General features: G+C 45.8%; 1 protein-coding gene across 1 annotated transcript in view; it reads left to right on the top strand.

Moving 5' to 3' along the window:
• Window positions 1–2,551: 2,551 nt before the first annotated feature.
• Window positions 2,552–16,957, top strand: part of LOC124024619 (mitotic spindle assembly checkpoint protein MAD1-like) — a gene marked incomplete at both ends in the record, with an annotated part of 66,911 nt that continues 52,505 nt past the window's right edge. The window contains 9 exons of the mRNA XM_046338512.1: window positions 2,552–2,578; window positions 2,942–3,082; window positions 4,125–4,304; window positions 10,074–10,198; window positions 10,303–10,384; window positions 11,905–12,010; window positions 12,062–12,095; window positions 12,741–12,855; window positions 13,299–13,360. Of these exons, the coding sequence (XP_046194468.1) occupies window positions 2,552–2,578; window positions 2,942–3,082; window positions 4,125–4,304; window positions 10,074–10,198; window positions 10,303–10,384; window positions 11,905–12,010; window positions 12,062–12,095; window positions 12,741–12,855; window positions 13,299–13,360 (872 nt within the window). The remainder of the gene's footprint in view (window positions 2,579–2,941; window positions 3,083–4,124; window positions 4,305–10,073; window positions 10,199–10,302; window positions 10,385–11,904; window positions 12,011–12,061; window positions 12,096–12,740; window positions 12,856–13,298; window positions 13,361–16,957) is intronic.

Here is a 16,957-nt window from a genome sequence, read left to right as displayed (position 1 = left end):
ATGTATGTATGTATGTATGTATGTATGTATGTATGTATGTATGTATGTATGTATGTATGTATGTATGTATGTATGTATGTATGTATGTATGTATGTATGTATGTATGTATGTATACACACAGTACCAGTCAACAGTTTGGACACACCTCATTCCAGGGTTTTTCTTTATTTGTACTATTTTGTACATTGTAGAATAACAGTGAAAACATCAACACTATGAAATAACACATGTAGTAACCAAAAAGTGTTAAACGAATCAAAATATATTTGAGATTTTTCAAAGGAGCTACTCTTTGCCTTGAGGACAGTTTTAAACACTCTTGGCATTCTCTCAACCAGCTTCATGAGGTGGAATGCATTTCAGTTGACATAAAAATCACTTCCAAACCAAATGGTATTAACGATATAAGATCTTACTCGGAAGTATTTAGTGAATTGCTCGATATGCGCATCGAGCGCAGCCTTGACTCTCCTTTAGAACGCAGCAGGTAATCTCGCGATAACAGCACAGATCTCGTTCTAGGAAAGGAGGGAGTTCGAAGTTATGCTAGCTAGCTGTTGTTACTATCTATAACTACCTAACTAGTCAACTTTTTTAAACGTCAAGTTCCAAGGTAAGATCTGATCAAACTGTATAATACATTCTATAACGTGTCCATTATGATTTAATAGTCGGATTATTTGCCGATCAACATGTGTCGACAATTTGCCGATTGAGCTTGCTAGCTAACGTTAGCTAACTAGGGGCTTCGAGACGTCTAGGTAACCAACGTTAACTATCATAGAGAAGTTGTTGTGATCACATTATTTATGTTCATCGACTACGACGTGTGACTCGTCCATCCTTAAAATAACCGAGTAAATCCATAGTTATTAGGCAACCCTGGTAGCAGGTTATAGCATGGCTAGTTGGTTACTCGTTCACGTCATTGGCGTTACATGCGGCTTCATCTTTCCAATTGTGCAAAGTCACTAAAGTACCGACCAACTTGTTTCTCTTGTATGCGCATTTCAAACATCATGTCGCGACTTTCGGACACTTTTTATTTTTATTTAACCCCAGACTAGCTTTGCGCATGTGTCGGATCAGCAGTACGAGTTGTGCATCCGACGTAAACTTTTTATTTCTTTATTTAACTAAACCCTAACCCGGAAGACGTTGGGCCAATTATGATACAGCCTGGAATCGAACCAGGGTCTGTAGTGACGCCTGTAGTACTGAGATGCAGTGCCTTAAACTGCTGCGCCACTCTGGAGCTAGCTAACATGCTAACATCTTCTTGCCCACCAGAGATAGTCGCCCCAAAATGCTCGTTGACCATGGACATAGCCTCCTATGTCACATAGGAATATGAAGCTACTGAAAATGTTGCCAGCTAATTACCCTCTCTGTTCTAGCGCAGTAGGCTTGTAAAAAAAATAAACAGTTGACCACCATGGACATCGTAGCTCCTGTAAATATTGGTCTCTCTCTCTTATAGAAGCTACAGCAACCTTGTAAACAGTTGACCACCATGGACATCGTAGCTCCTGTAAATATTGGTCTCTCTCTCTTATAGAAGCTACATCAACCTTGTAAACAGTCGACCACTATGGACATTGAGGATGACACGACGGTGTTCTCCACTCTGAAGTCCTTTAAGAGTTTCATCTCTCTTCCGGACACGTCTCGGAACCAGGGAGAACCCGCCCGGTGCAGAGCCACGTCCTACAGAACCAGTACCTGCAGAGATTACAGGTGGGTGGAGTAGGACAGACCCACGTCCTACAGAACCAGTACCTGCAGAGATTACAGGTGGGTGGAGTAGGACAGACACACACAGAGCCACGTCCTACAGAACCAGTACCTGCAGAGATTACAGGTGGGTGGAGTAGGACAGACACACACAGACCCACGTCCTACAGAACCAGTACCTGCAGAGATTACAGGTGGGTGGAGTAGGACAGACCCACACAGACCCACGTCCTACAGAACCAGTACCTGCAGAGATTACAGGTGGGTGGAGTAGGACAGATACACACAGACCCACGTCCTACAGAACCAGTACCTGCAGAGATTACAGGTGGGTGGAGTAGGACAGACACACAGAGCCACGTCCTACAGAACCAGTACCTACAGAACCATTACCTACAGAACCAGTACCTACAGGGATACCAGGTGGGTGGAGTAGGACAGACACACAGAGCCACGTCCTACAGAACCAGTACCTGCAGAGATTACAGGTGGGTGGAGTAGGACAGACCCACGTCCTACAGAACCAGTACCTACAGAACCAGTACCTACAGAACCAGTACCTACAGAACCATTACCTACAGAACCAGTACCTACAGAGATACCAGGTGGGTGGAGTAGGACAGACACACAGAGCCACGTCCTACAGAACCAGTACCTGCAGAGATTACAGGTGGGTGGAGTAGGACAGACCCACACAGACCCACGTCCTACAGAACCAGTACCTGCAGAGATTACAGGTGGGTGGATACATTCTACGTAGGACCAGCCAACTGAGCACAGACCCAGATTACAGGTGGGTGGAGTAGGACAGACACACAGAACCAGTACCTGCAGAGATTACAGGTGGGTGGAGTAGGACAGACCCACACAGAGCCATGTCCTACAGAACCAGTACATACAGAACCAGTATTTAGAGGACAGAGGTGGTGGGACTGTGACACATTGTGTTGTTGTGAATGACCAGAGACTGCAGAGAGAAGGTTCAGTCTGAAACCTGTGTATGTAAGACACAGGAAGTGACCCGTGTGTCTCTGTGTGTAGTTGCTGGAGGCAGCAGAGAAGGTTCAGTCTGAAACCTGTGTATGTAAGAGCACAGGAAGTGACCCGTGTGTCTCTGTGTGTAGTTGCTGGAGGCAGCAGAGAAGGTTCAGTCTGAAACCTGTGTATGTAAGACACAGGAAGTGACCCGTGTGTCTCTGTGTGTAGTTGCTGGAGGCAGCAGAGAAGGTTCAGTCTAAGACCCAGCTGATCCAGATGGACCAGGAGAAGAGACAGATGGAGATCAGTCACAAGAGAGCACGCATCGAACTGGAGAAGAACGCTACGCTGAGCGCTAGGGACTTTGAGGTATGTAACACACACACCTGGAGGTAACACACACACACACCTGGAGGTAACACACACACACACACACACCTGGAGGTAACACACACACACACACACACCTGGAGGTAACACACACACACCTGGAGGTAACACACACACACCTGGAGGTAACACACACACACCTGGAGGTAACACACACACACCTGGAGGTAACACACACACACCTGGAGGTAACACACACACACCTGGAGGTAACACACACACACCTGGAGGTAACGCACACACACCTGGAGGTAACGCACACACACCTGGAGGTAACGCACACACACCTGGAGGTAACGCACACACACCTGGAGGTAACGCACACACACCTGGAGGTAACGCACACACACCTGGAGGTAACGCACACACACCTGGAGGTAACGCACACACACCTGGAGGTAACACACACACACCTGGAGGTAACACACACACACACACCTGGAGGTAACACACACACACACACCTGGAGGTAACACACACACACACACCTGGAGGTAACACACACACACACACCTGGAGGTAACACACACACACCTGGAGGTAACACACACACACACCTGGAGGTAACACACACACACACACCTGGAGGTAACACACACACACACACACCTGGAGGTAACACACACACACACACACACCTGGAGGTAACACACACACACACACACACCTGGAGGTAACACACACACACACACACACCTGGAGGTAACACACACACACACACACCTGGAGGTAACACACACACACACACACCTGGAGGTAACACACACACACACACACCTGGAGGTAACACACACACACACACACACCTGGAGGTAACACACACACACACACACACACCTGGAGGTAACACACACACACACACACACACCTGGAGGTAACACACACACACACACACACACCTGGAGGTAACACACACACACACACCTGGAGGTAACACACACACACACACCTGGAGTATTCTGTGTTCATATTCTGTGTTCTGTGTTCTGACTTCTATGGCCCACGTTCTAATTGTTCCCAGCGTGAGGTGGACCGTAACCAGGACCTGCTGGGACGAATCAGACGCCTGGAAGAGAGGGAGGCGGAGTCTAGCCAGAGCCTATCGGAAAAGGCAGAGGCAAACCGTGCTCTACATCGGACCCTGGAGTCTCTCAACAGGAGGGTGGAGGAGAGGGATGGATGGCTCAACACCTCTAACCAGGTACACCTGTAACAGAGATCAGATTATACCATGAAATCACTCCTCTAACCAGGTTCACCTGTAACAGAGATCAGATTATACCATGAAATCACTCCTCTAACCAGGTTCACCTGTAACAGAGATCAGATTATACCATAAAATCACTCCTCTAACCAGGTACACCTGTAACAGAGATCAGATTATACCATAAAATCACTCCTCTAACCAGGTACACCTGTAACAGAGATCAGATTACACCATAAAATCACTCCTCTAACCAGGTACACCTGTAACAGAGATCAGATTATACCATAAAATCACTCCTCTAACCAGGTACACCTGTAACAGAGATCAGATTATACCATAAAATCACTCCTCTAACCAGGTACACCTGTAACAGAGATCAGATTATACCATAAAATCACTCCTCTAACCAGGTACACCTGTAACAGAGATCAGATTATACCATAAAATCACTCCTCTAACCAGGTACACCTGTAACAGAGATCAGATTATACCATAAAATCACTCCTCTAACCAGGTACACCTGTAACAGAGATCAGATTATAGCATAAAATCACTCCTCTAACCAGGTACACCTGTAACAGAGATCAGATTATACCATAAAATCACTCCTCTAACCAGGTTCACCTGTAACAGAGATCAGATTATACCATAAAATCACTCCTCTAACCAGGTTCACCTGTAACAGAGATCAGATTATACCATGAAATCACTCCTCTAACCAGGTTCACCTGTAACAGAGATCAGATTATACCATGAAATCACTCCTCTAACCAGGTTCACCTGTAACAGATCAGATTATACCATAAAATCACTCCTCTAACCAGGTACACCTGTAACAGAGATCTGATTATACCATAAAATCACTCCTCTAACCAGGTACACCTGTAACAGTTCAGATTACACCATAAAATCACTCCTCTAACCAGGTTCACCTGTAACAGAGATCAGATTATACCATAAAATCACTCCTCTAACCAGGTACACCTGTAACAGAGATCAGATTATAGCATAAAATCACTCCTCTAACCAGGTACACCTGTAACAGAGATCAGATTCTACCATAAAATCACTCCTCTAACCAGGTTCACCTGTAACAGAGATCAGATTATACCATAAAATCACTCCTCTAACCAGGTTCACCTGTAACAGAGATCAGATTATACCATGAAATCACTCCTCTAACCAGGTTCACCTGTAACAGAGATCAGATTATACCATGAAATCACTCCTCTAACCAGGTTCACCTGTAACAGATCAGATTATACCATAAAATCACTCCTCTAACCAGGTACACCTGTAACAGAGATCTGATTATACCATAAAATCACTCCTCTAACCAGGTACACCTGTAACAGTTCAGATTACACCATAAAATCACTCCTCTAACCAGGTACACCTGTAACAGAGATCAGATTATACCATAAAATCACTCCTCTAACCAGGTTCACCTGTAACAGAGATCAGATTATACCATAAAATCACTCCTCTAACCAGGTTCACCTGTAACAGAGATCAGATTATACCATAAAATCACTCCTCTAACCAGGTACACCTGTAACAGAGATCAGATTATACCATAAAATCACTCCTCTAACCAGGTACACCTGTAACAGAGATCAGATTATACCATAAAATCACTCCTCTAACCAGGTTCACCTGTAACAGAGATCAGATTATACCATAAAATCACTCCTCTAACCAGGTTCACCTGTAACAGAGATCAGATTATACCATGAAATCACTCCTCTAACCAGGTTCACCTGTAACAGATCAGATTATACCATAAAATCACTCCTCTAACCAGGTACACCTGTAACAGAGATCAGATTATACCATAAAATCACTCCTCTAACCAGGTACACCTGTAACAGTTCAGATTACACCATAAAATCACTCCTCTAACCAGGTACACCTGTAACAGAGATCAGATTATACCATAAAATCACTCCTCTAACCAGGTACACCTGTAACAGAGATCAGATTATACCATAAAATCACTCCTCTAACCAGGTACACCTGTAACAGAGATCAGATTATACCATAAAATCACTCCTCTAACCAGGTACACCTGTAACAGAGATCAGATTATACCATAAAATCACTCCTCTAACCAGGTTCACCTGTAACAGAGATCAGATTATACCATAAAATCACTCCTCTAACCAGGTTCACCTGTAACAGAGATCAGATTATACCATAAAATCACTCCTCTAACCAGGTTCACCTGTAACAGAGATCAGATTATACCATAAAATCACTCCTCTAACCAGGTTCACCTGTAACAGAGATCAGATTATACCATCAGATCACTCCACAATTTGATATGTCTCCACTAGGGGTCGACTGATGATGATTTTTCAACGCCGATAAAGATTTATTGGAGGACAAAAAAGCCAATGCCGATTTTTATATATATATTTGTAATAATGACAATTACAACAATACTGAATGAACACTTTTATTTTTAACTTTATATAATAAATCAACTCTATTTAGTCTTCAATAAATAATGAAACATGATCAATTTGGTTTAAATAATGCAAAAACAGTGTTGGAGAAGAAAGTAAAAGTGCAATATGTGCCATGTTAAAAAGCGAACGTTTCAGTTCCTTGCTCAGAACATGAGAACATATGAAAGCTGGTGGTTCAACATTCCCAGTTAAGAAGTTTTAGGTTGTAGTTATTATAGGAATTACAACATGTTGACTATTTCTCTATACCATTTGTATGTCATATACCTTTGACTATTGGATGTTCTAATAGGCACTTTAGTATTTCCAGCCTAATCTCTGGAGTCGATAGGCTTGAAATCATAAACAGCGCTGTGCTTCAAGCATTGATAAGAGCTGCTGGCAAACGCAGGAAAGTGCTGTTTGAATGAATGCTTACGAGCCTTCTGCTGCCTGCCAGCACTCAGTCAGACTGCTGCTGCCTACCACCTCTCAGTCAGACTGCTGCTGCCTACCACCTCTCAGTCAGACTGCTGCTGCCTACCACCACTCAGTCAGACTGCTGCTGCCTACCACCACTCAGTCAGACTGCTGCTGCCTACCACCTCTCAGTCAGACTGCTGCTGCCTACCACCTCTCAGTCAGACTGCTGCTGCCTACCACCACTCAGTCAGACTGCTGCTGCCTACCACCTCTCAGTCAGACTGCTGCTGCCTACCACCTCTCAGTCAGACTGCTGCTGCCTACCACCTCTCAGTCAGACTGCTGCTGCCTACCACCTCTCAGTCAGACTGCTGCTGCCTACCACCTCTCAGTCAGACTGCTGCTGCCTACCACCTCTCAGTCAGACTGCTGCTGCCTACCACCTCTCAGTCAGACTGCTGCTGCCTACCACCTCTCAGTCAGACTGCTGCTGCCTACCACCTCTCAGTCAGACTGCTGCTGCCTACCACCTCTCAGTCAGACTGCTGCTGCCTACCACCTCTCAGTCAGACTGCTGCTGCCTACCACCTCTCAGTCAGACTGCTGCTGCCTACCACCTCTCAGTCAGACTGCTGCTGCCTACCACCTCTCAGTCAGACTGCTGCTGCCTACCACCTCTCAGTCAGACTGCTGCTGCCTACCACCTCTCAGTCAGACTGCTGCTGCCTACCACCTCTCAGTCAGACTGCTGCTGCCTACCACCTCTCAGTCAGACTGCTGCTGCCTACCACCTCTCAGTCAGACTGCTGCTGCCTACCACCTCTCAGTCAGACTGCTGCTGCCTACCACCTCTCAGTCAGACTGCTGCTGCCTACCACCACTCAGTCAGACTGCTCTATCAAATATCAAATCATAGACTTAATTATAATATAATAAACACAGAAATACGAGCTTTAGGTCATTAATATGGTCAAATCCAGAAACTATCATTTAGAAAACAAAACGTTTATTCTTTCAGTGAAATACAGAACATTTCATTATTTTATCGAACGGTTGGCGTCCATCAGTTTAAATATTATACTCTGACTCTGCGTGCAATGAACGCAAGAGAAGTGACACGATTTCACCTGGTTAATATTGCCTGCTAACCTGGATTTCTTTTAGCTAAATATGCAGGTTTAAAAAATATACTTCTGTGTATTGATTTTAAGAAAGGCTTTGAGGTTTATGGTTTGGTACATTCGTGCAATGATTGTGTTTTTGTTAAATCATCCCATGTTTGGCGAAGTAGGCTGTGATTCGATGATAAATTAACAGGCACCGCATCGACTATATGCAACGCAGGACAAGCTACTTAACCTAGTAATATCATCAACCATGTGTAGTTAACTAGTGATTATGTGAAGATTGATTGTTTTTTTTCTAAGATACGTTTAATGCTAGCTAGCACCTTACCGTGGCTCCTTGCTGCACTCGTGTAACAGGTAGTCAGCCTGCCACTCAGGCTCCTCGTGGAATGTAATGCAATGTAATGTAATGTAATGTAATGCAATGCAATGCAATGTAATGTAATGTAATGTAATGTAATGTAATGTAATGTAATGTAATGTAATGGCCATAATCGGCGTCCAGAAATTCCCGATTGTTATGAAAACTAGAAATCGTCCCAATAATTAACCGGTCGACCTCTAGTCTCCACTCACATTGTCAAATTGCTATTTTTCTGTGGAGTAACTCATTAGTCCTGTTTATATATATTTTTTAAATCCCAACCTGCGTCCCAATGCAATGCAATGCAATGCAGCTGTAGACGGTGAGCGGTTTAAAGGATGAGATTGATGACTACACTATGTGTTATTTGTCCCTGTAGAGGATGAGCGGTTTAAAGGATGAGGTTGAGGATGAGGTTGAGGATGAGGTTGATGACTACACTATGTGTTATTTGTCCCTGTAGACGGTGAGCGGTTTAAAGGATGAGATTGAGGATGAGGTTGATGACTACACTGTGTTATTTGTCCCTGTAGACGGTGAGCGGTTTAAAGGATGAGGTTGATGACTACACTATGTGTTATTTGTCCCTGTAGACGGTGAGCGGTTTAAAGGATGAGGTTGAGGATGAGGTTGATGACTACACTGTGTTATTTGTCCCTGTAGACGGCGAGCGGTTTAAAGGATGAGGATGAGGTTGATGACTACACTGTGTGTTATTTGTCCCTGTAGACGGCGAGCGGTTTAAAGGATGAGGATGATGACTACACTGTGTGTTATTTGTCCCTGTAGACGGTGAGCGGTTTAAAGGATGAGGATGAGGTTGATGACTACACTGTGTTATTTGTCCCTGTAGACGGCGAGCGGTTTAAAGGATGAGGTTGATGACTACACTGTGTGTTATTTGTCCCTGTAGACGGCGGTTTAAAGGATGGTTTAAAGGATGAGGTGATGACTACACTGTGTGTTATTTGTCCCTGTAGACGGTGAGCGGTTTAAAGGATGAGGATGAGGTTGATGACTACACTGTGTTATTTGTCCCTGTAGACGGTGAGCGGTTTAAAGGATGAGGTTAAGGATGAGGTTGATTACTACACTAGGTGTTATTTGTCCCTGTAGACGGCTAGCGGTTTAAATGGATGAGGTTGATGACTACACTGTGTGTTATTTGTCCCTGTAGACGGTGAGCGGTTTAAAGGATGAGGTTGAGGATGAGGTTGATGACTACACTGTGTGTTATTTGTCCCTGTAGACGGCGAGCGGTTTAAAGGATGAGGATGAGGATGATGACTACACTGTGTTATTTGTCCCTGTAGACGGTGAGCGGTTTAAAGGATGAGGTTTAAAGGATGAGGTTGAGGATGAGGTTGATGACTACACTAGGTGTTATTTGTCCCTGTAGACGGTGAGCGGTTTAAAGGATGAGATCCGGGACCTGAAGCAGCAGGTCCAGACGCGGGACAACACCATCTCTAACCAGACACTGGAGAACCAGGGACTACAGGAACAAGTGGAGCTACAACACAGGTAACACACACTACTTCCTGGATTTCGTTTCTTCTGATTGGTCCTGTCTGGATTTCGTTTCTTCTGATTGGTCCTGTCTGGATTTCGTTTCTTCTGATTTACAGGAAGTACCAGGAAGTGTCTCAGCGGTGCCAGGCCCTCCAGTTAGCATCATCCACCTGCTCCGACCACGAACTCAAGATTAAGGTGAGGCTAGGATTATTGTTGTTCAAAGTTGGACTAAAATCAATGATGTCTAGATTAAGATTGGTATTAATACAGTTCAGATTGGGACTAGGTTTAGAAAACTAGGAGGTTGGGACTGATGGGTTGACTGATGTATGAAGATTGAGACTGATTGTACCTGAATTCAATTTAGGACTGAGGTTGAGTTTGGGACTAGAGTTGGGGAGCGAGGTTAGGATTAAGACTGGGGTTGAGATTGGGACGGGGGAGCTAGGTTAGGATTAGGACTGGGATGGGGACTAGAGTTGGAGCTAGGTTTTAGGACTGGGGTTGAGATTGGGACTAGAGTTGGGGGTTAGGATTAGGACTGGGGTTGAGATTGGGACGAGAGTTAGCTAGGTTAGGATTAGGACTGGGGTTGAGATTGGGACTAGAGTTGGGGAGCTAGGTTAGGATTAGGACTGGGGTTGAGATTGGGACTAGAGTTGGAGCTAGGTTAGGATTAGGACTGGGGTTGAGATTGGGACTAGAGTTGGGGAGCTAGGTTAGGATTAGGACTGGGGTTGAGATTGGGACTAGAGTTGGGGAGCTAGGTTAGGATTAGGACTGGGGTTGAGATTGGGACTAGAGTTGGGGAGCTAGGTTAGGATTAGGACTGGGATGGGGACTAGAGTTGGAGCGAAAAGGATTAGGACTGTGGTTGAGATTGGGACTAGAGTTGGTACTAGGAAAAGGACTGGGATTGAGATTGGGACTAGAGTTGGTACTAGGAAAAGGACTGGGGTTGAGATTGGGACTAGAGTTGGTACTAGGAAAAGGACTGAAGTATCAATCTCGTTTATTCTGTGGTGCTTTATATGCATGTAGAGGTTTTGAGCTGTTGAACAGGTGCAGGTCCATTTCTTCTGCTTATCTTGGCATCCATGTGTGTTCTCTCCAAAGTGTCATTTGGGAAGTTAAGTGGTAATTGTTTATGCAATGTAATCACCTTTTATTGTTTCTGGGTTTAAACTCTGTCCTCTGTAGGCTTTATAAACTCTCAATGTAATCACCATTTATTGTTTCTGGGTTTAAACTCTGTCCTCTGTAGGCTTTATAAACTCTCAATGTAATCACCATTTATTGTTTCTGGGTTTAAACTCTGTCCTCTGTAGGCTTTATAAACTCTCAATGTAATCACCATTTATTGTTTCTGGGTTTAAACTCTGTCCTCTGTAGGCTTTATAAACTCTCAATGTAATCACCATTTATTGTTTCTGGGTTTAAACTCTGTCCTCTGAAGAGATGCTATTTAACTTTATAAACTCTCAAACTCCACACGATGTTCACCATTTAGTTTCTGTTTAAACTCTGTCCTCTGAGGCTTTATAAACTCTCAATGTAATCACCATTTGTTTTTACTGGGTTTAAATGACCTGCCATCAAATTGAAGAGAAGTTGGCTCTTCAGGAACAACCTCAAACTCCAGAACATGTTCAGGTCAGATTGTCATTAAATCTCCCAGATATGGAGAATACAACTCAAAGGTGTGTGTCAGCTAGGAGTTGGAGAGGAAGTTGGCTCTGCAGGAACAGGATGTTGTCATAGTGAAGAACATGAGGTCAGAATGTTTACTAGGGTCCCAGATAGGACACATGGAGCAGGACAGCTAAGGGAGGAGAATGTTTACCTCAGGTAACACTACTAGAACACATGGAGCAGGACAGCTAAGAGAGGAGAATGTTTACCTCAGGTAACACTACTAGAACACATGGAGCAGGACAGCTAAGAGAGGAGAATGTTTACCTCAGGTAACACTACTAGAACACATGGAGCAGGACAGCTAAGAGAGGAGAATGTTTACCTCAGGTAACACTACTAGAACACATGGAGCAGGACAGCTAAGAGAGGAGAATGTTTACCTCAGGTAACACTACTAGAACACATGGAGCAGGACAGCTAAGAGAGGAGAATGTTTACCTCAGGTAACACTACTAGAACACATGGAGCAGGACAGCTAAGAGAGGAGAATGTTTACCTCAGGTAACACTACTAGAACACATGGAGCAGGACAGCTAAGACTGGAATGTTTACCTCAGGTAACACTACTAGAGCACATGGAGCAGGACAGCTAAGAGAGGAGAATGTTTACCTCAGGTAACACTACTAGAACACATGGAGCAGGACAGCTAAGAGAGGAGAATGTTTACCTCAGGTAACACTACTAGAACACATGGAGCAGGACAGCTAAGAGAGGAGAATGTTTACCTCAGGTAACACTACTAGAACACATGGAGCAGGACAGCTAAGAGGTTATTTGTAGGTTGTAAAAGAAGACAACTATCATTAATGTCTCTTAAACCTCTCTCTCACTGTCTCCCCTCATTCCGTATCCCAGGGAGACGAGGGAGAACGTGATCCTGCTGAAGGAGGAAACGGAGGGTTTGAGACGTAAGGTGGAACGCATGGAGAAGATGAAAGAGGAGATGGTGAACGTGGAGCTGGAGAAGGAGGTGTGTGACCTGTTTAAATGTGAAACTGGGCTGGAGGAGAAACATTTGCAGTGTGCCGTCTGTTCTAACTAATGGTTGTTCTGATACACAACTGAAATGGAAACGTAACTTCAAAAATAAATCATTTTTATTTTTTAATTTTACCTTTATTTAACCAGGCAAGTCAGTTAAGAACAAATTCTTATTTTCAATGAAGGCCTAGGACCAGTGGGTTAACTGCCTGTTCAGGGGCAGAACGACAGATTTGTACCATGTCAGCTCGGGGGTTTGAACTCGCTAACTTCCGGTTACTAGTCCAACGCTCTAACCACTCGGCTACCCTAGTTAGCGACAAACAAATCTCAGGCTTGGAAACAATCTGCATAGTAGTTGAATTTGTAAATGTGAAACCTTGAATCCCGACACCCTGGTGTGTCATCCTGTTCCTTCCTCTCCTCCTCCAGAAACTGTCTCAGAAACTGCAGGCCTGGGAGAACCTGGGACAGTCTACTGGACTCAACATACGGTCAGTTGGAATGCCTGTAGTATAATATTTCACCACTTGGTGGAGCTCTTGAGTCATGAAAAATACTGGTGCCTCATTCTCTCTGAGAAGAGAGTGAGGTTTTATTTGTGTGTGTGTTTGTGTGTGTGTGTGTGTGTGTGTGTTCTGGGCTGAAAGCCCGTAATGACAGAATGATTGCATGTTTCCATATGAGCAGCGAAGCACATCAGACACATTACAAACACTGCACTGCATCTCACACACACACACACACATTTTTCACACAGGACACACAGTGTTTGACACACACACACATCACACACACACACACTATAGAAAGCAGGCATCGAGGCATTCAGTTACTGTTTGATTGAACGTTAGGATGGGAGAACACCTGACCATTTTCTCTCAGGACTACCCCAGTGTTTGATGTACACTGAGTGGCCAGATTATTAGATACATCACCCTGTTCACCAAAATAGATGGCTCCTACAGACAGGAGTCTCCCCTCTCCCATAGATAAGCAGGCAGACAGGCATCGAGGCATTCAGTTACTGTTTGATTGAACGTTAGGATGGGAGAACGAGTGACCTGAGAGACGTTGAGCGTGGTATGGTCCTCAGTGCCTGCTGCACCGGATCCAGTGTCTCAGAAACATGGCTGTACCTAATAAACTGTGTGAATTGATTGTTAAATGGTGCATGTCCTCTCTCCCATACGATACTGATACATAGCATTACCTCCCCTCTCTCCCATACAATACTGATACATAGCATTACCTCCCTCTCTCCCATACGATACTGATACATAGCATTACCTCCCCCTCTCTCCCATACGATACTGATACATAGCATTACCCCCCTCTCTCTCTGATACCATACGATACTGATACATAGCATTACCCCCCTCTCTCCCATACGATACTGATACATAGCATTACCTCCCTCTCTCCCATACGATACTGATACATAGCATTACCCCCTCTCTCTCACTGATACATAGCATTACGATACTGATACATAGCATTACCTCCCCTCTCCCATACGATACTGATACATAGCATTACCTTCCCTCTCTCCCATACGATACTGATACATAGCATTACCCCCCTCTCTCCCATACGGTACTGGTACATAGCATTACCCCCCTCTCTCCCATATGATACTGATACATAGCATTACCTCCCCTCTCCCATACGATACTGATACATAGCATTACCTTCCCTCTCTCCCATACGATACTGATACATAGCATTACCCCCCCTCTCTCCCATACGGTACTACGATACTGATACATAGCATTACCCCCTCTCTCCCATACGGTACATAGCATTACCCCCCTCTCTCCCATTACGATACTGATACATAGCATTACCCCCCCTCTCTCTCTCCCACACGATACTGATACATAGCATTACCCCCCTCTCTCCCATACGATACTGATACATAGCATTACCCCCCTCTCTCCCATACGATACTGATACATAGCATTACCTCCCCTCTACTCCCCCCCCCTCTCTCCCATACGATACTGATACATAGCATTACCTCCCCTCTCTCCCATACGATACTGATACATAGCATTACCCCCCTCTCTCTCTCTCACACAATACTGATACATAGCATTACCCCCCTCTCTCCCACACCATACTGATACATAGCATTACCCCCCTCTCTCCCATACGATACTGATACATAGCATTACCTCCCCTCTCTCCCATTACCTCCTCTCTCCCCCATACGATACTGATACATAGCATTACCTCCCCTCTCTCCCATACGATACTGATACATAGCATTACCTCCCCTCTCTCTAGTCTTTTAAGGACTTGAAAGAATAGAATCTTCAGGAGAGTTTAGATTCAGCAATTATCCCAAATGGCACCTGATTCCCTGTGGCCCTGGTCAAAAGTATAGGTAAAGTAAAGGCTATAGTAGTACCACTATAAAGGGAATAGGGTGCTACTTGGGAGACCGACGGTGTTGGTTAATTGAGCTGCTGTAGTTGAGCTCCATCAGTTAAGCTTTAGGACTGGAGACTGGAGCACTTTGACAAGCTGTGTGATGTCTTTAGAACTTACCCATCTGTCTGCTCCCTCACACTAATTAGTCCTCATCTCTCTTCCCTCTGTCCTCCTCTCTCCTCCCTGCCTGCTCTCTCTCCTCCTCTCCTGCTCTCTCTCCTCCTCCCTGCTCTCTCTCCTCCTCCTCCTGCTCTCTCTCCTCCTCTCCTGCTCTCTCTCCTCCTCTCTCCTGCTCTCTCTCCTCCTCTCCTGCTCCTCTCTCCTGCTCTCTCTCTCCTCTCCTGCCTCTCTCTCTCCCTCCTCCCCTGCTCTCTCTCCTCCTCCCCTGATCTCTCTCTCCCTCTGTCCTCCTCCCCTGATCTCTCTCTGTCCTCCCTCCTGCTCTCTCTCCTCCTCCCTGCTCTCTCTTCCCTCTGTCCTCCTCCCCTGCTCTCTCTTCCCTCTGTCCTCCCCTGCTCTCTCTTCCCTCTGTCCTCCTCCCCTGCTCTCTCTTCCCTCTGTCCTCCTCCCCTGCTCTCCCTTCTCTTCTGTCCTCCTCCCCTGCTCTCTCTTCCTCTGTTGCTCTCCTCCTCCCCCCCTGCTCTCTCTTCCTTCTCTCCTCCTCCCCTGCTCTCTCTTCCCTCTGTCCTTCTCTCTCCTCCTCCCCTGCTCTCTCTCTCAGCAGGGTCCCCTTGCTCTCTGTCCTCAGCAGGGTAGGAGGTTCTCTCCTCCTCCCAGCAGGGTAGGAGGTTGCTCTCTGTCTCAGCAGGGTCCCCTTGCTCTCTGTCTCAGCAGGGTTGGAGGTTGCTCTCTGTCTCAGCAGGGTTGTCTCAGAGGGTTGGTTGCTCTCTGTCTCAGCAGGGTTGGAGGTTGCTCTCTGTCTCAGCAGGGTTGGAGGTTGCTCTCTGTCTCAGCAGGGTAGGAGGTTGCTCTCTGTCTCAGCAGGGTAGGAGGTTGCTCTCTGTCTCAGCAGGGTAGGAGGTTGCTCTCTGTCTCAGCAGGGTAGGAGGTTGCTCTCTGTCTCAGCAGGGTAGGAGGTTGCTCTCTGTCTCAGCAGGGTTGGAGGTTGCTCTCTGTCTCAGCAGGGTAGGAGAATGCTCTCTGTCTCAGCAGGGTAGGAGGTTGCTCTCTGTCTCAGCAGGGTTGGAGGTTGCTCTCTGTCTCAGCAGGGTAGGAGGTTGCTCTCTGTCTCAGCAGGGTAGGAGGTTGCTCTCTGTCTCAGCAGGGTAGGAGGTGGCTGCTCTGTCTCAGCAGGGTAGGAGGTTGCTCTCTGTCTCAGCAGGGTAGGAGGTTGCTCTCTGTCTCAGCAGGGTAGGAGGTTGCTCTCTGTCTCAGCAGGGTAGGAGGTTGCTCTCTGTCTCAGCAGGGTAGGAGGTTGCTCTCTGTCTCAGCAGGGTAGGAGGTTGCTCTCTGTCTCAGCAGGGTAGGAGGTTGCTCTCTGTCTCAGCAGGGTAGGAGGTTGCTCTCTGTCTCAGCAGGGTTGGAGGTTGCTCTCTGTCTCAGCAGGGTTGGAGGTTGCTCTCTGTCTCAGCAGGGTTGGAGGTTGCTCTCTGTCTCAGCAGGGTAGGAGGTTGCTCTCTGTCTCAGCAGGGTAGGAGGTTGCTCTCTGTCTCAGC

Source organism: Oncorhynchus gorbuscha, unplaced genomic scaffold, assembly GCF_021184085.1.
Source record: "Oncorhynchus gorbuscha isolate QuinsamMale2020 ecotype Even-year unplaced genomic scaffold, OgorEven_v1.0 Un_scaffold_1960, whole genome shotgun sequence".
NCBI classification, from domain to species: domain Eukaryota; kingdom Metazoa; phylum Chordata; class Actinopteri; order Salmoniformes; family Salmonidae; genus Oncorhynchus; species Oncorhynchus gorbuscha.
This window is presented reverse-complemented; position numbering and strand designations above follow the sequence as displayed.